The sequence below is a fragment of the Anthonomus grandis genome, chromosome 1 (assembly GCF_022605725.1).
Source record: "Anthonomus grandis grandis chromosome 1, icAntGran1.3, whole genome shotgun sequence".
NCBI lineage: Eukaryota > Metazoa > Arthropoda > Insecta > Coleoptera > Curculionidae > Anthonomus > Anthonomus grandis.
Window position 1 is genome coordinate 5,934,448 of NC_065546.1, and position 23,431 is coordinate 5,957,878.

The 23,431-nt window shown below is 31.8% G+C and overlaps 2 protein-coding genes across 12 annotated transcripts in view; one reads left to right on the forward strand and one right to left on the reverse strand.

Annotated features, from left to right (window-relative positions):
- Positions 1 to 7,278, forward strand: part of LOC126736209 (ankyrin-3-like) — a 231,734-nt gene extending 224,456 nt beyond the window's left edge. For 6 of the 10 annotated variants that reach the window (XM_050440509.1, XM_050440464.1, XM_050440485.1 and 3 more), the window contains 2 exons: positions 6,526 to 6,598; positions 6,656 to 7,278. In XM_050440509.1, coding sequence (XP_050296466.1) covers positions 6,526 to 6,598; positions 6,656 to 6,779 — 197 coding nt within the window. In that variant the 3' untranslated portion in view covers positions 6,780 to 7,278. Of the gene's footprint in view, positions 1 to 1,342; positions 1,487 to 4,155; positions 4,210 to 6,525; positions 6,599 to 6,655 lie in introns of all 10 variants that reach the window. The other 4 variants (XR_007660643.1, XR_007660641.1, XR_007660632.1 and 1 more) reach the window with 3 other exon arrangements.
- Positions 7,279 to 14,682: 7,404 nt separating this feature from the next.
- Positions 14,683 to 20,068, reverse strand: LOC126736439 (uncharacterized). Of its 2 annotated transcripts, XM_050440781.1 has the most exons (3): positions 19,897 to 20,068; positions 19,732 to 19,821; positions 14,683 to 15,080 (listed from the first exon to the last, which is right to left on the reverse strand). In XM_050440781.1, exons 1-3 carry the CDS (start codon positions 19,972 to 19,974, stop codon positions 14,784 to 14,786), a joined length of 465 nt encoding a protein of 154 aa, XP_050296738.1. In that variant the 5' UTR covers positions 19,975 to 20,068; the 3' UTR covers positions 14,683 to 14,783. The 2 variants fall into 2 exon arrangements, with proteins under 2 accessions (XP_050296738.1, XP_050296745.1); XM_050440788.1 differs by lacking the exon at positions 19,732 to 19,821 and having other exon boundaries at positions 19,897 to 20,064.
- Positions 20,069 to 23,431: the final 3,363 nt, after the last annotated feature.

Sequence of the window (23,431 nt, forward strand, 5' to 3'; positions counted from 1 at the left end):
AAAAAAAACACAAAATTTGTTTAAATCATGACTTAAATTGTAAAAATGAATTGATTTTAATTCAACTAATATCGAAAGAATAAATTGACAAAAAAAACTCATCATATCTTGAACATTTCATTAATCAAAAAGTACAATAATGAATTTTTAATCGTTTTTGGTCCCAATTATTTTTTACATATTATGTAATGATCCTGCTAGTATGACAGCAATTATTAAATAATAAAAATGTTAATATTGAATGTGTTGCTAGCTTGCGTGCTAGCTTAATATTAATTTCTAGTGCATTTGATGAACACTTTTTTGTGGCTCACCATAACTAAGTTAACATTTAAAGGTTAAATTAACATTAACTTTCTACTAAATTTAACCAACAAGGTTGTTGATTTAATGAATACACTACTTTTACTAACCTTTATTAAAAATAACCATTTTTTTTTTAATGTTGGTGATTTTATTTAAATAGAATCATAAAAATTGATAAAAGCAGTAAGTACTAGCCGCAATTAAATTTTAAACAAATTTCTTCCTACGAATTATTTATTGATAATATATATAAAAAATAAAATATCAAAAAAGGCAGACGATCAGGCAAAAATGCAAGCATATGACCCTAAAACCTATTCAGCTCCTTATAGGCCAGTAAATAAGGAGAGAACGAAAACACTTTCGTCACTCGAATTCAGAGAGACCCAGAATTTTACAGAACTGAACCGATTAAACATTATTACACCCTATAGAGCAAAGGTTATATATGCCTGATACGTGCTTTTTATTTTTATGGTGTAAAGATTACGCCATAAAGCTAGAAAAATCACAAAACTATGAAATTGGATGTGCTAATATTGATTAACTATTTTTCTAAATAATTTCATCTACAAGTGTAAATATATAACATTCTGCTATAAAATTATTACTTTTTGTGTAGATAAATAAATGTTTACTATGATTAAATAAATATTTCTTATATATAATGATATAATTCCTTTTTTTACAATATCTTACACTGCATAAATCAAAAAAACATATATTCCTTAAGAAAACTATGGTTTTTGACTGTATACAGTTTGAAGTTGTTCCGCCTTCTCGTTTTTTTTCAAAAAAATCGTGTTTCTAAAAATATGCTTTTTAAAGAATGGAAAAAATACTTGATCTATGAATGAAGAGTCCCCACGCTTGGTCCCTATATAACCTTTGTTTCTCAACATATTTTCTACTCTAATTTGTACATAAATGGGATCGGTCTGAGAAAATTAAAACTTAAAACCTTAATTACTGGCCTATCACGATCTTCAGCAGGAAGAAAATAATACCAGTTTAAAGTTAATGTTAATTTTTAAAGTCTTTGGCCCGCCGGACGATCCCAAACGGTGCTTGGTGACTTTATGGCACGCGCTGTGCCTTCCTATAGTTTGGTCGCTGTTTGCGATTGCCACCAGTATGGTCGTTCTGGCACTATTAGCGCACTACAAATCATAATTGTAGGGTATGATATTTTTTTTTGAATTTTATTTTTGGCGGGAAGTTTTGGTCGGGTTTTTTTTCACTTTTTTTTTATGGATGGGTGGAACCTGTGTATATATGAATGTAAAAAGTGAAGGGTCCGGTGACATTGGTGACATGTATCTTTTTGATATGTGATTAGATTTGTATACGAAGGTAAAAAAAGGGGCAAAGGTTGTGATTTTTTTAATGATTGCATATTATTAAAAAATCAATATATGTTAAAGTTCTATCAAGCACGTAGAAAATAATAATTTTAAGTAAACTAATAATAAAACCTCAATAAAAATATTTTATACAACAAAAAGATAATGTTTAAGTATATTCTTCTACGTCTTCTTTCATCTACGTCACCGACGCTTCGACGTTTTATTTACCTCTTTCTCAAGCTTTTCTTTAAATAACGTTATAAAGTACATTTTAACTTTAAATGCAATCGAAGCCAGGCAAAACACTTTCCTAAGATTATAAAATTTTAAGGCAGTGCTCTGCTGCTATCCCTTATGTTAAACGTATGTATACAGGGTGTTTCAGAACTATGGGATCAAACTTCTGGGGGTTGTTCAGTGCAACAGAAGAATCCATTTGAGTATAGGAACCCATGTCCGGAAATACGCCACTACGGCCCTAAGACGCGTTAAAATTTATAAAAAACATTAATTACCTAAATAGGATCTGCTGCATTTATTTTAAACTTTTGTACATGATACCATAACAACAATTGTTTAAAATCAACGCTTATCAATGTCAATTCTCAATGTCATGTTTAAAAATGTTATAGCTTACATTTTTTAAACATTTATTGCTAATGGAAAATTTACCAATCAAGAATTGGCGGATATGCATTTGGCGTACGGAGCAACAAACTGCAATGCACGAGCAGCATCGCGGTTGTATCATGAACGTTATCCCGAACGACAGCATCCTGGATACAACAAGTTTATTGCGGTTCATCGGCGGCTCGCTGAGACAGGCATGTTTAAGACCAAGATGCATGATACTGGTGTTGCTCGAACCGTAAGAACGGTCGAATTTGAAGAAGAGGTGCTTCAGCGAGTTGCCGATGAACTATCAAATAGTACCCGTGACGTCGCTAAAAATATGAATACGAGTAACGCTTCTGTCTGGCGGGTACTACACGAGCAACAACTCCATCCTTACCACTTCCAGAAAGTTCAAGGTATGACTGCAGCCGATTATCATCCTAGAGTTCAATTTTGTCGATGGCTTCTGGATCACATCATTGCACAACCAAATTGTTTGCGATATGTTTTGTGGACCGATGAAGCCTCTTTCACAAGAGACGGTATTTTTAATAGTAGGAATAGCCATGTTTGACGAAGAAATCCTTATGCAATTTTTCCAAGAAAACATCAGAATCGTTGGTCTGTCAACGTATGGGCAGGCATTGTTGATGATTATTTAATTGGGCCATACCTTCTACCGGAATGGTTAACAGGACCTATTTATCTGCGCTTCTTGGAGGAAGTTCTCCCAGAATTAATTGAAAATGTTCCACTAAACGTTAGACAGCAAATGTGGTTTCAGCATGATGGAGCGCCGGCTCACTTTGCTGTACAAGTACACGAGTATTTGGCTCAGCGGTTTGGGCACCGTTGGATTGCCAGAGGTGGAGCAGTTTCTTGGCCTCCTAGGTCACCCGATTTAACGTCGCTCGATTTTTTCTTGTGGGGACATATAAAGTCTTAAGTCTACGAAAGTCGAGTAGAATCAGAGCTAGACTTAATTGGACGAATAACAGCAGCATTTGAAATCATTCAAAACGAGGATCAAATTTTTAGTGTAGTTCGTCGAACTCATGTGCGGCGTTTAAATCGGTGTATTGAGGTTGGAGGAAGACATTGAAACACCCTGTATTGTGAATTTGTTACTATTTATTTGTTTATTTATTGCTAGGTAGCGGCAATAAATAAAAAGTAGCTATTTTTTGATATGTTTTTATTCCAATTTTCTTATACTACAGCAACTGACAAAAATTGTTAATTCAAATTAAGTAATTTTAGCTTTTTTTATTTTTAAGTTGAACAAAAACATCAATAAAACCTTCAGTCCAGACAGATGAAAAAAATGCAATTTTCCACATCTGGAACCCCATGAACAATTAAAATAAAGATTAATATACAATATAAATTCATATCATCAAGAGCATGTCAGCAATATAAAAGGTAATGGAAGACTTACTAAACACGTGAATAAACAAAAATATAAATCAAATAACTGGTGCCAGGGCGTAACCATTTTCGTACAAAATTCATACAGGTCGTCTTTTAAAAATTATTTCCCAATAAACAATTAGAAATAGTTTTTGATGACACTCCGTATGTGTAACCCCATATGCTGACATAAGGTGCTTTATTGGTTTTTATAGATTGATTTCAAATATTGAAAATATTTGAGGACATCCTGTAAACTAAATAATTCAATATGCTTTTATACGGTGCTTATGTCTTTTATCGTTCGTCAAATTGTTGCTTTATATGCTTATTATGCTATTTTGAGTGAGTTTAAGCTTAGCTCATATTTTCGTATTAAGCTTTTTCTCAAATGCTTGATTATATGTTTGTTCTTTACACTTAAAATATCTTGTTTTAAATTTTTTACCACGATTGTCACGTTTTTCTTAATTTTCAGCACGACAGTAAAAATTGTTACTTTTATTCTTAAATGGCTTTAATTATACACACCGTAAGTAGAATTTTGGGCGTTTTGCTTTCCTATGCTTTTTCTGGCTCCCTTTAAAAGCTCTTTGTAGGCCACAGAATTGAAATGCGGCACGATAGTGTTAATGAACATATTTAGTTTCTTATGCTGCTTGCACGTAAATTTGCTTTGAAATAGTAATACGCACATAAATAATATACCAGGTTTTCATAAAATATGAAGTATTTTTTAATAATATACAGAGTGTTTCATTAATATTGCAAAAAATTTAGGAGTACTTGAATAAGAATAAGAAAACAAATATTATGGTCGTATGTCCTAAACATTAGAGTTTTTAAGCTACGTGGTGGTAAAATTTGATGATTCTTTTTTGTGAAACATGGTACATAGCTTTTATTCATTGTTACATTTTTTAAATTCCACCAATGGCTTACGTGGGGCGGCTTCAACTAAATATTATTTAACAAAAAATGGATACTGGCTAGTTTTTCCTTAAATTAAAGGAAAAAAAAGAGTAAGATTTCTAAAATAAAATGTAATGAATTTTTTTTAAATTATTAAAATAAATAAAAAAATAAAATAGAAGCTGCTAAAAAGATTTTTTTACCAAATTTTTCGACCTTGTATGTCAAAAGGTATAATAAGGTTTTTTCTTATTTTTATTCAAGAAACCTCCCTAAATATGAGTATACATTCAAAATTATATTATTATGTGCATACAGGGTATCCCGGTTCATGTGGGAAATCTCTCGGATCCAGGTAGAACAACGAAAAATAATACCGAACGTTCCTATAAAAAAAATTCCTACAGGCCTTCTTTACGAAGATACAGCCTCCTAAAGGACGCTGCTGGAAATTGGTTTTTCATAAATTACTTTTAAACTACCCGGTAGAATTTAATAAAAATTTTAGATGATGATCATTATTAGGGACCTCTTAAAATGACATCCTTAAAATACATTTACCTTGTTTACTTTACCAGGGGCGGACTAGGTTGTACACTTTAATGCGTATATTTTTAACACCCTGTATGTTAAAGTCTAAAAAAAATTAATTTGGATACCTTGAACCCTAGGCTAAAAAAAAAGGTACTCTTGTTCATTATCGATAAAATGAAGCGTTTTATAGAAAAAAAATAATAAACGAGCCAATGTTTTTTTTTATATTTTTTTTTAAATGAGATAAGTACGCTAGTTATTTAAAGAACAGAGAAATTTCGATGTAAGTCGTTTAATTTAAAATAATACATGTTCCATAAATACAGTGGTGTCCTAAAAAATACTTTTACAAAATAATTAAAAAAAACCTATGATGAGTGTATGTTTTTAAATTAGAAAAAACAACCAAAAACCAAATATGTAAACAAAAGTTAAATTCTTCAATACGAGCAATAAACAATTAATTATTAAAAACTTCATAAGTAGGTTCGACGTGGGCTCCGTGAACTCTAACACATTCGCGGACACGACGATAGTGAACAAGAGTACCTTTTTTTTAGCGTAAGGTTCAAGGTATCCAAATTTATTTTTTTTAGACTTTAACATACAGGGTGTTAAAAATATACGCATTAAAGTGTACAACCTAGTCCGCCCCTGGTAAAGTAAACAAGGTAAATGTATTTTAAGGATGTCATTTTAAGAGGTCCCTAATAGTGTTCATCACCTAAAATTTTTATTAAATTCTACCGGGTAGTTTAAAAGTAATTTATAAAAAACCAATTTCCAGCAGCGTCCGAAGCTGTATCTTCGTAAAGAAGGCCTGTAGGAATTTTTTTTATAGAAACGTTCGGTATTATTTTTCGATGTTCTACCTGAATCCGAGAGATTTCCCACATGAACCGGGACACCCTGTATATGTAGTCACTTAGAAATCTGTGTGTTGTTTTACAAAATAAATTTTTAATGGCGAACTAAACAAACGTTAAACTCTGTTCGTAAAATTATTATGGGTTCTTAATAACAAACTAAAGAACTTTCTTTTTTAGTCCGCCATTGATAGTTATGGTAAAAAATATATTTTAAATTGTTCTTTTTCAGTATTTATATTTGTTTCTTACTGATTATAGAATATATCTAAATTTAGGGCAATCATAAAGATGTAAAATGAAAAAAAAATCTGTGGTGACGATACAGGTGTTATTCATAACTGAGACCTTTATGTTTGCCCACAATTTATAAATTCTTTCTACTTTGTTTAGAAATGTTATGAATCACATTTTGGTTAAAATTTGGTTTTTAAAAAATCAAAAATATGTTTTCATCTCAGGAATGATTTTAACCAAAATGTAACAAATAAGAAAAAGATATATTTATTAACACTTATAACCATTAATTTTTTTAGAGGATTTTTACCATCAGGAACCTCAGTATACTGAAACCACCGTGGAAGAGGTCGATCCTATATCAGGAGCTAAGTAAGAATATATTTTCATTTAATATCCACAACTTATATATTTCTTTATATTTTATAGAATTACCAGGACTGTTAGAACATTAATCACTCACTCTGTGGTTTCACCTACCGAATCTGACCTCAGACAAACCATGCAAAACGTCTTGGACCAATTTATGTCAGAGGAAAGAAATCCGCGTTAAAAAAATTACAAAAAATTTCTTTTTAAAGGTTATCAAAACCATAGTTGTACTTGAGCGTTCCAGTATTTTTTTTTGTAGTTTTTACGATATACATACTATATGTTTATTTATATTTTCATTTTTGTTTGGTGCGAGTCATTTTTATATATCTAAAAAATACTTTTTAAAAGTTAACTTTTTGCCAATAATATTTATATAAAATATAAGTAAATAATAATATAAGGAATAAAATATTTATTAAAAATTATTAAATTTATTAGTGCCTGAACTTATGCTTGAAATTTCCAAAAATAATTGTCACTTTTTCATAATTTTCTTGTCTAAGTGTAAGAGTTATTGACACTATAGAAATAATTATATTAAGTTATAAATAAAAAGTTGTTGCTTCGTATATTATAAATATATATATATAAAAATTATTATATTATAACTTAAAAAGTTGTTTTTTGGAAATAATTAAGTATTAATAATAAAACAGTGGTGTACAGTTTACCGTTTTTCTGAGTTTTTTTTTTATCCTTCCTTAAATATAATTTTTGCAACAAAGGATTCGCAGTGTTTTAGAATAATTTATTTAATTTGACATTTGTAAATAAATAACTATAATTTAGACAGTATCAGGCAGCTTAAATGTTTGTATGTTTTTACATACATATTATTGGAAAATGGGACAACGGATCACCGATCATTTATTTGATTTTCTTTAGGCTTGGGTAGTATTTGATTGCTCGGTTTTCTGAAGCCCGTTCAGAATACTTTTAGTGGTATTCGAATACTATTTGAATTCATTAGTGTGTTGTGATCAAGATCTTTTGAATTCTGATTACCATGTTTGTATTCAAATACCTTGAAAATTGTAACAAAGGAAGAGAAAGTATACTCAAAGTCAAAGTCTCACAAATCAAGCGTCTATTAAAAAATTACGCGTCTCGCCGCATTAGGGCATCATGAGACCTAAATAAAATTATCAACATTAAATAATAAGGAACAAAACGCTAATTAACAGAAAAGACATACTTCTTCTAAATATAAAAACTACACACTGACTCACTAACATTAAAAAAATATAAAATATGATATGTCTACAACATCGTGTACCGTTATTAATTAAAATATGAACTTTAAAACGCCAAATATCACCGAAATCATGTGTCCATTTATTTTATATTCTTCTAGGGAATTTATTATGCTTTGCCTGTTAATTGAGTCGAAGGCTTTATTAAGGTCTAGGAGGACTGCTGTTGTGTGTTTTCCTAGTCTAATGGAGTCTTGAATGTCTATTTCTAGTCCTGCGATGTGATCTAGAGGAGATCAATTTTTCCTAAAACCCGCTTGCTGTGGAATTATAAGTTTGTGTGTTTTCAAGATACCAGGTTAGTCTATTGTTAACTATTTTTTCTAGGAGTTTACATAGATGGCTGTTTAAAGCTATGGGCATATAGTTTTCTTTTTGCAGATTGGTTTGGATTGTTTATGGACTGGAATTAAAAAAAAGTGTTTCCAGCTTTTTGGTAGTTGGCCTAAGATCCATATTTTATTAAATTAGTTGTAGGTAAAATAGATAAAAGTTTTTGATCATTGATATTTTTGAATACTAAGAGCCAATTGATTAGCCAGAAACCAATCAAAATACCCGGTAGTATACAGGGTGGAAACAAACTTTAAATATAAAAGTTGTAGAGTTTATTTTAAATCTCTAGGAAATGTTGTAAAATATAATACGGGGATATCGCAAAGTTAATAAAAAATACAAGGTTTGTGTTTTTGCAATTGAACACCTTGTATATTTGTATATTAAATGAACAATATTTTTCATGCGATTTAAAAAATATAATATATTATACATATATATGCTGTGAAATGTTTTTTTTTATAGGCCTCATATAACATTCATAAATGTTATATGAGGCCGTCAGTATTTTAAATAAGGGTTTCTATAATCTTTGTATAATTTCAGTAGATCATTGAAAATAATCTCAGGATGTTCTTCATTTAGGTAGTTTAAACTTCTTTGGATTCTTTCCTTTAAATGCTTTCAATTTTTACGTATTTCTTTATAAATTTAATTTTTTAGATATCCCCATAGAAAACTGTCTAATGAAATCAGGTCAAGGCTATTTGGTGGTCAGTTAATGGAACCATGAGTTCCAATGCACTCATTAAAACGATTATTTAAAAAGATCTTACGGCCACAGTAGAAAGTTATGAGATCCCATTTAATAATAGTATATTCTTTAAGAAAAAAATCATCCAACAAACCTTCATTTTCTAAAAGCTAGAGATTTCTATCTCATATCTAATATATCACTGCAATAACCTAGTCTTCTAATTTCATGATTATCTGGAGATTTTCATACTGGCAGCATTTTGTAAGGATGATATCTATATTTAGGTAGCACGCTTTGAATCTTTTTTTCTAGAACCTCCAACGAATCTACTAGCATCTACGATTGATAAATTAGGGTTTTCTTAAAAAATAAAAGCATACATTATAAACGTGATAAGATTCTTAAATATAAAATTACTTTTTCTCTTAAAAATATAATAAAATTTGTAGTTCGTCATCCGTGTTGGCTAAACTGTGCGTTTTTTCTCTATAGATTTTTGCGGTTTCTCATACTCCTTTCAGTGTAATAAAGGGTGCATCTAGTAGGAATTCTCGGGGGATTAGACACGGGTATTTAGTTAACCCTGGAATGCTATTTACGTATTATTTACGTGCGGACAGTACTGTTTAGAGTGTCACTTCAATTTTATTACCTTCTCCCACCTTAGCGCTCAGTAGTGCTTTGAGCGGTCTATCAGGAGTATGACACGCCTGAACTAGTTTGATCTGTGTATTTACAGTATTGGTTGAAGCCGAATTTTTAAGAGCCGACACGTATTTTTTACGTTGCAATAGTATTAACCGTATTTTATTTAGGACGTAATTTTGACGTGGTAATAGTGATAAGCAGTATTAGATTACCAAAAAATATCTCAAAAAAGTTTAACAGATAAACAACCTGGAAGAGCTGTTGTACCGGAGTAGTGACTCTGACGATAGCGTAGCCGATCCTAATTTTGCTCCTGATGAGAACGACATTGAGGAAACGTTTAAGAATAACAGTAAGTATTTCGGTAAGTTTGTTCTTTGCTTTTTAATATATATATACACATATATTGTAATGCCTATTTTAGGATAACCTAGTAACGCCTGATGTTCCTCACTCTAGACTGCATAGTTGTTCCACAGGTTAAAAATTTACTAGACAAAAATGGTTGTATGTAGAAAACTTAACCTAAAAAGAGAGGAAAAATACCATCCATAAATATTGTTCATGTGAGACCAGATCCAACACAAGAGGCTAAGGAATTGCTACAACCAGTTACACACTTTCAGTGATTTTTCCTTGATACACTTTTAAACAAAGTCTTATTTTACACAAATCAGGAAATTATAAGACAAAACAATTATAAAGTGGCATCACAAACTGTATCTGAAACAAATCTGGTAGAACTTAAATCGCTTTTGGGTCCATACATACTTTCTGCTGCTTTAAAAGACAACAACTTATCACCAAAGTTTTCTTTAATAAAACTTTTTCAAGCAAGGGACGCTTTGAATTTCTGACTGCGTAAAAGAAGTTACAAACCAGGCACGTACAAGTAGTAGGGTTTAAAGGAAAATGTCCTTTCAGGATGTACATTTCAAATAAATTGTCAAAGTATGGTCTAAAAATTGTAATGCTTTGTGATGAGGCGACGAAATATTTAATCAACGCCTCACCATATCTGGGTAAATCAACAAATACATATGGTAAACCATTAGTTGATTTTTTTTGTGGAGCAGCTTACGAAGCCTATTCATTGAACTACAGAAACGTACCATGGATAATTGGTTTACGTCTGTGCCATTAGTAGATCGGTTTGTAGCAAAACCATTTAGTCTTACGGTAGTGGGCACTATTCGAAAGAATAAAGCCCATCTGCCACTACAAATAATAAAGAAAATAAAAATGAACGACAAGTTGGAACTACAATTTTTGTATATAGTCACAAAAGTACTTTAGTTTCATATAAAGCAAAGCAAAATAAAACAGTAAATCTTATTTCCAGAATGCACACTACTATTGCAAAAATTAAACCTGATTTAAAAAAGCAATATATTATAGAAACTTACAACTCAACTAAAGGGTCAGTTGATACCTTTGATTAAATGTGCCAAAATATGTGCGCTGACCGTAAAACTAGACGATGACCTTTGAGTTTTTGTTTTTATAACATGATTAACATGGCATGTATTAACTTGTATGTAATATATTTTCTAATATTATTTGGCAAGGGGGAAAAACCATTATGTAGACAAACTTATATATGACTGAACAAGAAAAATATATATAACCTATTGCAGAGGATAACCAAAGAGAAAAAATTGTTCAACTTGTCCTTCAGCTAAGAGACGTATGACAGTTACCTACTGTCCCAAATGCAAAAAACCGATTTGTGAAGAGCTTCAAATTAAAATATGTCAGTAATGTTTTTAGTTTTTTCTACCTTTTTTATCCACGGTTATAAATTTTATGTTCAATATATATATTTATAAAAACAGTATTTTTTCAAGACTTTACGTAGCAATACTATTAGCAGCCCATAAACTAGCGATAGTATTCCAGGGTTAAAATAATATAATATTTTTTTCTAAAATGGAAATATTTGGAGAACAGCTGTAAATTTCTTTTATATATATGACATGACACTAATAACATAATATGTGGAACGTATATTGTCTTTCAAATTTTAATTTAAAATCATTGGTCTTTAATGATTTGTGACTTGGGTAAAATCCTGAATTACAGGAATCGAATATAAATTCTTATCATTACGAATATTATATTGTGAAAAAAAAGTCTAAAAAGTATTTTATATTTAAATAAAAAAAATATTTCAGATATAAACTACAAAATTAAACTTCTAAAAATTGTCCTCAAGGAATTTTGTATTAATAGTTAGTCCCGAGAATTAATCCATTAGTTGTTTTAGATATCATAAAGACAAGGTCGAGCAATAAAATTTTATACCATAAAACTGCATTTTCATTCAATAATGAAGTGTCTCAGAATTGACAAAAAAATAATTTTCGTTCGAGAACATAATTATCGGAAATACAAATAATTAATTATACAGATGACAATACATAGGAAATTGCATGTTAGCAGTTATCTAATTCCATGAAAGAGTCATCCTGATTTATTCTCTTGTTACCTATATCATTAAAACGATACGCCTATATTGGTTCACGGTCATGGTTATATCATTTTTTTGCCCACAAGCGCAGAAATTATTTTTGTTAAAGTATACAAAACTAATCATATTAAATAATACAGTTTTTAACAATATTTTTACAGACTTTTTTGGAAACCGATGGGATATAGACAATAATAGTTCCAACAATAAATCCAATCCAAACAGAAGCGTTCGCAATAATAAACCCAACATGTTTCCCTAAATAAAGTACGCCACTGCATTTCAATTAAGATTTGTGCTTCCCATAGATAAAAAGAGACGCACCTCCTTCCGGGTTCTCATTTAATCCATTTTTTACAATCGTTACTGTTAAAATGAACCCTAAAATGCACCATCTCTTCTTATTCACCATTATTTCAGTGTTGACTGGGTATCACTTTTGTCAAGGGGTAAGCACCTCATATAGATTTTTAATCTTTGATAATAAATTAAGTTATTTAATTGTTATAATTATTAGGCTCCGCGTCCCTCTAACACAGAACTCCTTTTGGAAAAAAACATTGCAGAATATCTAAGACATGATAAAGAGCTAATCAATGAGCTAAGGCAATTGGGTATTGGTGAGTATAATTAAATAATTTACTACCAATATATTATGCTATATGTTTCGCAGAAGATAGTTCCAATCAAGGCAGAGTCAAACGCCAGTCAGAAATCGAAATAGATACAAACAATCCGGATTTCGCGGGAGAAGAAGAACCGAAGCCCGGCTTTTTCGATAAGGCAGCCAAATTTGTCGTAGAACTACTCCAGAGATTTCTCAGATGGATTAATCAAGAAAATCGTTAGTGCGGCCATTGCCACGGCCACTTCAACTGTTGCGGGTTGGATTTTTGGATAGGAAATTTCATCGTTACGAAATAGTTTTTACTTTAAATTAAAAAAAAAAATATTGTTCTGTTTGGAAAAAATAAAATTATTCTGAAAAGTTCTTTAATGATTTGACAAACCTGATATACCCATTAGACCGGTTGTTTCCTTTGTTGGTTCCCCCTGTTACAATTTATCCTCTTGGTTGAATGCTACGTTGAGAGGGGTTACAGGCTTTAGGAGATGTGATGAGTGATTTTTCTGCTAAAAATTCTGTAGAAGTGACAAGCTTCTTGAAAACAATCACCATTCCACCAGGTTCAAAACTGATTTCTATCGACGTAAAAACCCTTTTTCCCTGCATCCCACCAGATGATTGTAGTACTCTAGTTAGATACCTTTTACTTGAGTCTTCCTTTTTGTTTTTGAAAGTGGTAGACAATGGTAATGTAGAAACAGGTAGTCGGACTGATAATGTCTGTTTAGACTATAATTTATTTAGTCGCCGGGCCAGCCGCATGATATAAATTTAATATTTTATTACAGGCGGCATATTAAGTTTTATAAACAGTCTTAGCTTTATAAACAGAGTTATTAAATTTTAATTTCTTAAAACCGCTTATTCAATTTCCTTACTAAAGCTGACAAATAGTACAAAGATCCTCCTATAATCAAAAATGCAACGTTTCATTATATAAGCATTTTACACAGCCACATTCTCCACTCCATCCATATTTTTATATGTATACATTCACACTTTTAACTTCAGGCCAACAGGTCATTAAACAGTATATAACACAAGATTCGATTAGAATCAGAATTTTACTTTGTAAAATTTTTATTTGTATATTTTATACAACAATTAACAGAATTGTACGGTTAGTGCAGTGCTTTATTTCATTCTTCTAATTACACTTATTTACCGAAGTGTTTTATTGAAGAAAAAAATCACAACCCAGAATACCGTGTGTGGAAAAGCCCATACATAGTCTTTGTTTTCGTACAACACGACGTTTCGGTCGGTAAGTATCTCCGACCGTTATCAAATGTAAACTGAAACGTCGTGTTGTCAGTTTACACTTGATGGCTGAGATATCCTGATGACAGAGATACCCTGCAGTCTCATCCAAAATGGGACACAGTGTACATGTCTGTCTGGTCCATTAGCTATGGCCTCGCTTAGCAAGCGAGACGTCTACGATTCCTAACACCCCTTTTAATTGTTTTTAGGCCTGATATATGATGCCCTGCTTATACATGCTTATGCAGAAATTGTGGTTAGTGTTTTAGTGTTTTTCCCAATATTGAGAATTTTAAAGCAACTGTCAAAATATTTTCTGGATAATATTCTGACAAATCCTATAAAAATTCCAGGCAGTTGATATCAGTTTTTAAATCTTCTTGTCATGATTTATTTTTCCAGCGGTTTGTGTTGTTACACATTTAAGTCAACTTAAAAAAAAAGATTTCTAGGCAATAAAAATGATTCTCTGTTTTCTTTAAGGCACTAAAGTTATTTGTTAGTTGGCTCTTGCAGTTGGGACAATTTTTTCAGGTATTTTTAAATTATTTTTTTATCCAATGATAATTGCAGTATAAAAGGAAATTTCGGAAGATTACAATAAATAAATTATCAGTACATTAAAGTTGTTTCTTTTGACATGATTAAATTGAATTAAGACAGTGCCGTACGCGATGTTCTCGACAATTAAAGGAATATTATGAATAGGCACCATGGTTGATATTACAGCACCTGTGAATTTTAACTCAATAATTATTTTTTTCTACAATAAACCATTAAAAGAAATTATATCAAGCAGAAAAAAAATCGCATCTTTAATTTGTCACATCTTAAAAACTATAAAACTTAACAATCTAATAACACTTACAGCAGGTAATTTAATCAATTTAAATTTCATCTTCATTTAATAACATGTTTGGAATGCCGTTATTAATAGGGAATTTGCGTCCGCTTTCCGGGCAGATTAGTTCTCCATCTATAATCTCGATTTCTAGTAGCGCTCGGTGGGCCTTTTTCAGGAACTCTTCGTTTGTTTCGAAGTCATCTGGAGCCTGAGGAGGCAAGTCCTCGGACTGGCCAACGCTTCGGGCAGCTTCGTATAGTGCCGGCCAGTCTACTTTCGGGATCAGTTTGGATATGAAGTCCGGGTTAAAATCTACGTCAGAGACTCGAACATCCGAAGCCTACAATAAAAAAATTTGTATAAGTTTGAGACAAGGAAAACCCATGTTTTACTTGAAAAGTGTACGTTTTAATCTTTAGCAGAATCGGGTTAGTTGCTGAGATCACTTAATACAAAACTAGATATAAATGCACAAGAAGAGGTTAAAACATTTAGAATTTCCTTTTGTCGTTTATCGGTAAACCAGATAATCTGAGAACGCCCTGGATATTGTTTTTTTTTTTTTTTTTGGGATAGTTACAGGCATTAGCAATGCACCAACATGGCATCTGATGTCTTTTGATATTATTGTCATAGGTATCTGAAATAAGGCAAGACATTTACAGATTAGCCTTATGATCCGAGAAACCAGCATCAACTACTCGTGAATGGCATCTATTATAGTTTAGGTCAACCAAACGACTCTATAATGTCCACCAGGATCTAAGCATCTGCAGACATTTTGTGGATAAGTGCGCATTGATATCTGTTAATATTATTTCTGTCTCTGTTAGGAGTTTTAAGTAATTCTATTAATTTCCCTATATAAAATATAAATTACCCATCAGGTGCCTAACAGTATTAAAAAAGTTAGACATGGAAACAAAACCACTCATCTAAAAATGTCTCAAAAAAGATTCTTTAAAAATGACACCCAAATGTAAGTACAGAAAGGCACATCATCAAGTACAAAGGCACACACTCTGTAAAGTGTGGAAAGTCGTTAGTAAAAGTAGTTTATACAGAAAATTAAAAGATGTAAGAATTCTTTTGGAATTAAGTGAATCAATATTAAATTAGGATACTATCTTCTTTAAAATCTTCTTTGGATATCCTCCATGGTATCAACATGGACCTGAAAGATTGGATACTATACAAAGACAACAAAACTTAATCTTTGATTGGATCAATGAGAATATTTTCAAATGTTATTCAAATGTCTCACTATAATTTTTTAATTTTTATTTACCAATAATATAACTGTTTAAATGTGTGAAATGAAAGTTAATTGGGTAAAAAAAAGGTGTTCCCGATCTATAAAACAATGAGAACAAGATAAATTAAAATGCAATTTTAAAATTCAAAGAGCTTACAATTATAACAATTATAATATTCCTATTATTACTCATAGTATAAGTAATAAGCCTAGCGTAAATAATTTACTTCTAAAAACACTGTCTCATAAAAATTCTGAAAACTACCATCATTAATGCAAAACAATCTGGTCTATAGAGTGTCCCAAAAATATACCGACAAACTGGACAAGGAATGGTAGAGGACATTAAAACAAATATTTTTTATCCAGTAAACATAGGCCTGCAAATGAGTCATTTGGGCTCTTGAGCAAAAAAACTGTTTTTGTTATACTATTATTTTCCTCATTAACTGAATTGCTGTTTGTAGTGCAGTTTAACCATTATTTTGTTTATTAACAAATAAATTATTGTTTATAATAGTTGCGCAAAATACAGACCATATTTTCAACGCAAAGATTGCACCGTTGGTCATTCAATCGCAAACTCTTTGTAACATTCCGGAAATATCCTTGCTAGCAGATCTTCCTCATTAGGAGCAGGTGTTTCGTAGACCAAACTTTTCAGATAAACCCAAAGAAAAAAATCTAGGGAATTAAGATCAGGAGAACGCGTGGGTCATTCAACGGGACCTCCTCTTCCAATTCATCGTTGAGGTGGAGGTACCCCGTCACGTTGAAACCACCCATTAATTGTAAGGTTTATAGGGATGTTTCGCAATAATCGAGGCAAAGTATTTGCCGGAAAATGTAAATAAATAAGTGCATTCAATCGGACAGGCAACAAGTAACGAATGTGCTCTTCAGAAATACTAGCCCAGATGTTTACAGAAAATTGTTATTGGCGTCTTCTAGGAGCCACAGCGTGCGGATTTTCATCATGCCAAATATGGGTGTTTCTGGTATTGAAGTAACGATCACGCGTAAAACATGCTTCACCTGAAAACAGTATTCTTTCAAAATCATGGCACGTTACGAAAACCATTGACAAAAAGCCAACCGATGTGGATAATCTTCAGGATCTAAAACTTGTACACGTTGTAAATGAAAAGAGTATGAAAATTGGTTTTCTGCAATTATTAGATCTCATTCATTAGTAAATGAAGACATTAAAGTGGTAAATAATCCCTCAGGATTCTGTTTCTTTATAAGGATGTTGGAAAGCTATAGATTATACAATATTTTCTATTATTTATTTAAGTTTGAAGCATTGTAAATACTATAAAATTAACTTTAGTAACTCAAAAGTTAATGGTATTAGGACATTGCTTTATTTGAACTTTGATGATTAACGCCGTTAAGGATCAGTATCTTATTCCGTAACACCCTGTATCATTATAACGCGCGTTTATACGAAAATAAACGCGCACAGTTCATTTCAAATCTTTGTACTGGTAACAATTTATGTTTTTGTATCTACAACCTGAAGATAGGGCACAGTTTGGGTAGAAAAAAAAATTGTGATCCGTCAATGCCTAAAATAATTTTTACGCTAAGGGAAAGAGGTTAGACTTATAGTAAAGTAGCTGACCACCTAAAGTATTCAAAAAAAATTATTTTCTATGCACTTAAATACATAAGAGAACATAAAACGTATGAAAATATTCCATGCAAGAGAAAATCTAAAAAAACCAGACAACAAACTGATATATAAAATATTGTTCAAATGGCTAAAATGAATCCATTTTTAATCTGCAACCGGATTAAAGAAGAACTTTCTCCAGCTATCGATATATCATCATAAACTATACGATGACAACTTAATGAGAACAACCTATTTGGACGAGATGATATTCATGTCACGACAATCAGTCAAAATTTAATATAAGTTTAATTAAACTTAACCAAGAGTGTCTATTAAACCTCAAATAACAAAACAAGAGTAATGAATAAGTTTTGTGTTTTGCCACAAACAGGAGAGATACAATAATATTATGGATAATCAGCATTTCATTTATAATCCTTAAGTTGTTTCTTAAATATTTTCCTATTTTGAAAGTAATCCAACTGCTGAAATTTTATTTGCTAATCTAGCTGATCTTTATGCTGAACTGTGTCAATTGCCTGAATATGAATATTATAAGATAGGCCTATATAGAAAAACAGTAATCCAGATATGGCCTTACTAGGGAACAGTATAACACTTTAATTGAGGGAACATTAAGAATCTCTGGTAGTTTCATAAGAAGTTTCACAAAGCCCAACATTTGTAAAGATTTAGAGATGATTAATTCTAAATGAAGTGTAAAGGATAAGTGGCTATATAGTGTCACCCCCAGTTCCTTAACTTAAGAAGCCAACAATAAAGGAGAGCCTTTAATATGATATATAAGATTTAAAGCATTTCTTTCTCTGCTAAATATCATTAGTTGACATTTGTTGATATTAAGAACCATTCAATTTTCATCACACCACTGAGTTAAATGATCCAAGTCTGTCACAGTCATGCTGATTTTGAACTTTAATGTAAAATTTTAATTTGTCAGCAAAAAGTAGAAAAAATGCATTAAAGAGTAGAAGTCCTAGGTGTGAACCTGTCCTGTGTCCATTGAAATTAAAATACCTGATGGTATTTTAATTTCAATGGACTGAAAACTTTGAATATGCATAATTTGTACTGTTTAGATGTCAACCACTGTAAAAGCTCACATAGAATGCCCATATCCTTGAATTTATTTATTAGAATTTTATGGTTTACTCTGTCAAAAGCCTTTGTAAAATCTGTGTATATAGCATGTATATGGGATCCTTCTTCCAATGATTCTTCTAAAAGAAAGTCAGTAAAGGTAAGTAAATTTAGCTCAGTGGAATGATGGGGCCGAAATCTGAATTGCTGGTTGACAAAGCAGCCCTTCACACTTGCTCAGATAGAGAGTCGCAGACTAGACTCTCAAAGACCTTGGGAATACAATTTAAGATGCTGATAGGTCTGTAGTTGTTGACTTGAAATTAAATCACCGGCTTTTAAAATGGCCATAATTAAGCTTGATTTCCAATAAGCTGAAAAAGTTTCAGTTTTTAAGGACAAGTTAAAAATAATGTGGAGAGGTCTAGAAAATGGAAGCTACAATTTTTAATAAGAACTGGAGGAAGGCCATCAGGACCAGCTCCACTGTTCGCATCTTGAGCAGACAACCTTTTATAGATTGATGAGACATATATATTAAGCTGTGAAAGGCTTAATATATCTGTCAGAGATGTCAACATTGGGTGCAGTCAATCCCCAGGAGATGTAAAGCTGTCATTGAAAATAATGGATTTGCTACAAAATATTGATTTATTTAGGGTTTAGAGTACTTATTGTTTTTTTAAATTGATAATTCTTTGGTTTCTAATCAGTTATCCAATTCAATATTGGCATAAAAAATTCACTTTTTTTTAAAAGTACCTAAATGTGAAGACAAATCCACTAAATGTATGGTAATATTAACGGTAAATATTAGTTAGGACAATGGGCAAAATATAAGAATAAATCAATTTTATTTATAAGAGATTTATGATTTTTATTAATTTATTCACACTAATTCTAATTAGTGGGCCACCATTGTACATATTTAGAGGTTCAAGAGCTTTAATGTCAGGATTGTTGTGATTAACATGATTAGACTTGGTATATGGACTTAATGCTCGGAAGACTTACATTAACTTGCAAAGGATAACCAACTCGAACACCCCGCTTACATTTGGAGGAAATCAAGTTATGTCTGAGCAGTTTCATCCCACGAAAAATCTAAAAGTTTGTCTTTAAAAGCTTCTTTCAGTGGAATACATAATATTAAATCAACATAAGAATAAAGGTACTTACGTTAATTGTCAATGGATATCCGACATTTACACCACGCATACATTTCGAAGTTAACATATTATGAGTTAGCAGCTTCATCTTTTTCAATTTTTTGTATGAAGATTTTTGAAAATGTTTATTTATAAATATTTCAACAAACACCAAAAAAATGTGTTATTTGACATTGACATACACAACTTGACTGTCGGAAGTATAAAGCCAAAGCCATATTTTAGCGAGTAAGCGCCTTACTCGGTTGCCTTTCGATATCTTAAGCGTTACGTCATAGTATGGTTGCGCTCGAATGACGTCATGTCTAACAGCTGTCATAGTCTAAATAATTATTAGCTATACCTTTCATCTTTCATCAGAATTGCATTCGTTTTGAAGACTGATCTAAACCATTAAAACACCAATTTGTCTAAGTTTTCAAAACGTTTTAAGTCTAAATCCGATCTCATACATTTTTAGAATCTAAATCGTAACAAAATACAAATTAATTTCGCCCTGAAAATGTTTATAAAGGCAGACATTTGCCCAAGAGGAAATACAATAAACAAAAAAGTTACTGGCGTAAACATAACCTCACTCATTTTTTTTCACAGAAATAAACACAATCTAATCAAAAATCAATTTGAAAAAACATGCGTCCAACCTCATCTTTACTGTATTTTTCTCTGTATTTTTTGTAAATCAGTTATCGATCGACCATATTTCAACTGTCTCATGTATATTATTATTAAATTAACTAAAAGTAGTACTAAGAAATATAGTACTTCTCAACTGAAAAATTAATTCAAAATATTCAAATTTTACATTAATTTACTGTTGTTAGATTATTGTTTGTATAGCTTCACTTTTGACACATTTTTATTTTACACAACTTTATTAGAGGCCTGGGAGACGTTACTCCCTAAAATATGGCTTAAATTAATTTTTTTCATTGACACTGTTTTTAAACCAACATTGGGAATCTAATTCTAAAATCACGACTCGAAACGATCCCTCGATATGACTGATTCTAAATAACATTCTGAATTGTGAGTATAGCGGAGTGCCTAGTTTTTGGCGATTTGTAAATGATGCTTGGGTATATCGCTTACAAGAGGCGATATAGTCTTCTCCTTATTTAATACGTGTGTTTTTATGTTGCTGCTCCACTGCTGGATCACCAAATTGTGTTGTGTCTCTTCTGCTGGGAACAGCAAGGGTTATTTGTGGACTGTATTTTTTATAGCTGAATTAAACAAACAAGTCCATCGTGAACCACTTCTTTATTTAAGAAATGCACTTAATGTGTAAAGAAAGTGGAGGGCTTATTTGACGGCATCAGTTAGTAGTTGACAACAACGTGACTTTTTTTCTGTCAAAAAACGATTCAGGTGTTTTAATTAACGTAAACTATATTTGTGTTCTGTGACGTAAACCTTAACATGCTCCTCACCTTGAAAGAATGAAAATACTTTCAATGAAAACTAGAGGAATACAAATCACTAAACATAAAAAACATGACTTAACCTAAGTAAAAAAAATGAAAAGACGCAGGTTAGTTAAAATAAATGAAGTAAAAATGAAAATGAACTTAATAATTATTAATAACGGAGATTTACTAAATTAGAACTATTCTAAACAATGTCAACTTTGCTAAATGTCAATTGTCACTAATAGGAAGCGGACACAGTTTGGTAACAGTGCATCTAATGTTACCCGATATAGTTTTCACGGATACAATGCGCACAACACCACCATTCCCTGGATAGAGGGTATTAACGCGACATAATTTCCACTTAAACGGTGGCAAGTGATTGTCTTTGATAAGAACCATAGTCCCTAATTGAATGTTCGGTTGGTTCTTCTTCCATTTAAGTCTAGTTTGCAAATTACAAATATACTCTTTGGACCAGCGTGACCAGAATTGTTGTCTTAGAAGTTCTAATTGCTCAAAATTAGATAATCTATTGATAGCAGTATTCTGTAAATCAGGGTGAATAACAGATTGAAGTGATCTCCCAATTAAAAAATGTGCTGGGGTGAGCACTTGCAAATCATTTGGATCTGTCGAGAGTGGCGTTAAAGGTCGTGAATTTAGAATAGCTTCTATCTGGGTAATTACTGTGTAAAGACCTTCGAAAGTCAATATTGTGTTAAATAAAATCCTTTTTAAGTGATGTTTTGCCGCTTTAACACCAGCTTCCCACAAACCACCATGATGAGGAGAATATGCTGCAATAAAATCCCATGAAACTTCAAAAGATGATTCTAGATTTTCCTTAAGTGTTGGTGAATTGCTTTTTAGGAAGGTACCTAGTTCCTTCAAATAATTGCATGCGCCTACAAAATTAGTACCATTGTCAGAATAAACATTCAATGGTTTACCACGTCTTGCAATAAATCTCTGAAAAGCTTCAAGAAAGGTCCACGTGCTTAACTCAGTGACCAGCTCCAAATGGATCGCTTTTGTTGTTAAACAAATGAAGAGTGCTAAATAACATTTGCTTATCTTGCAACCACGTCCCTTTCGATCCTTTATTTGAAAAGGTCGCGCATAGTCAATGCCAACATCAGAGAACGGAATTCGAGGACTGACTCGGGAACTTGGAAGATTACCCATGATAGGGTTAGGTGAAGTGGGATTGAAACGAAAACAAATGAGGCACTCTTTGATAATTCGCTTTGCTAAATTCTTACCAGATATAGGCCAGTAATTATTTCTAATGTGTGCAAGCAATAATTGAGAGCCGCAATGTATAAGCACTTTGTGTTCATGCTGAAGAATCAACTTGGTTAGGTTCTGGTTGGGACATAACACTGCTGGATGTTTCTTATGAAATGAGTTCGATGAGGTCTTTAGTCTTCCACCAACTCGGATAATTCCTTTTTTAATAAAAGGAGTTAGACTGAGTAGCCCACTTTTATTTGACACTATCCCAAATTTTAACAGTTGTTGATAGTCATCAAAAAATGACTCACGTTGTGATAGTTTGACTAACATGTCTTTAGCATTGCAAAGTTCAGATATTGTCAAATAGCTAAAATGCCTATCGAATTTTTTAATTCGGCAATTAAAAATTAACCTAAGGCAGAATACCATAATTCGAGTAATACGAGTGAAAGTTGAAAATTTGTGGAAAGGAAATAAATTTTGATTTTCGATTTCCACAAATGTTTGGGTTGTTTTGCGAAGATCTGGCAATTCTGTAACAGCTATTGGTTTGTGCATGTGAATATTTAAGGGCCAATTGATAGATGGCTCACGAAGCCACAATGGACCATGAAACCACATGTCTGAATTAATAATATCGTTGGGTAGCATTCCTCTTGATAGAAAGTCTGCAGGGTTCTGATCCGTAGAGACATATCTCCATGAGTCAATTGGAGTAATTTGTTGTATAGTGGAAACGCGATTTCCCACAAAATCCTGTAGAGTGTTGGGTGAACATCTTAACCACGCAAGGGATACAGTCGAGTCACACCAAAAATTGACTTCACTGAATTGTAAAGTTAAAGAAGATTTGACCTTGATATACAATTGTGCCAAAAGTAAAGTGCCACATAA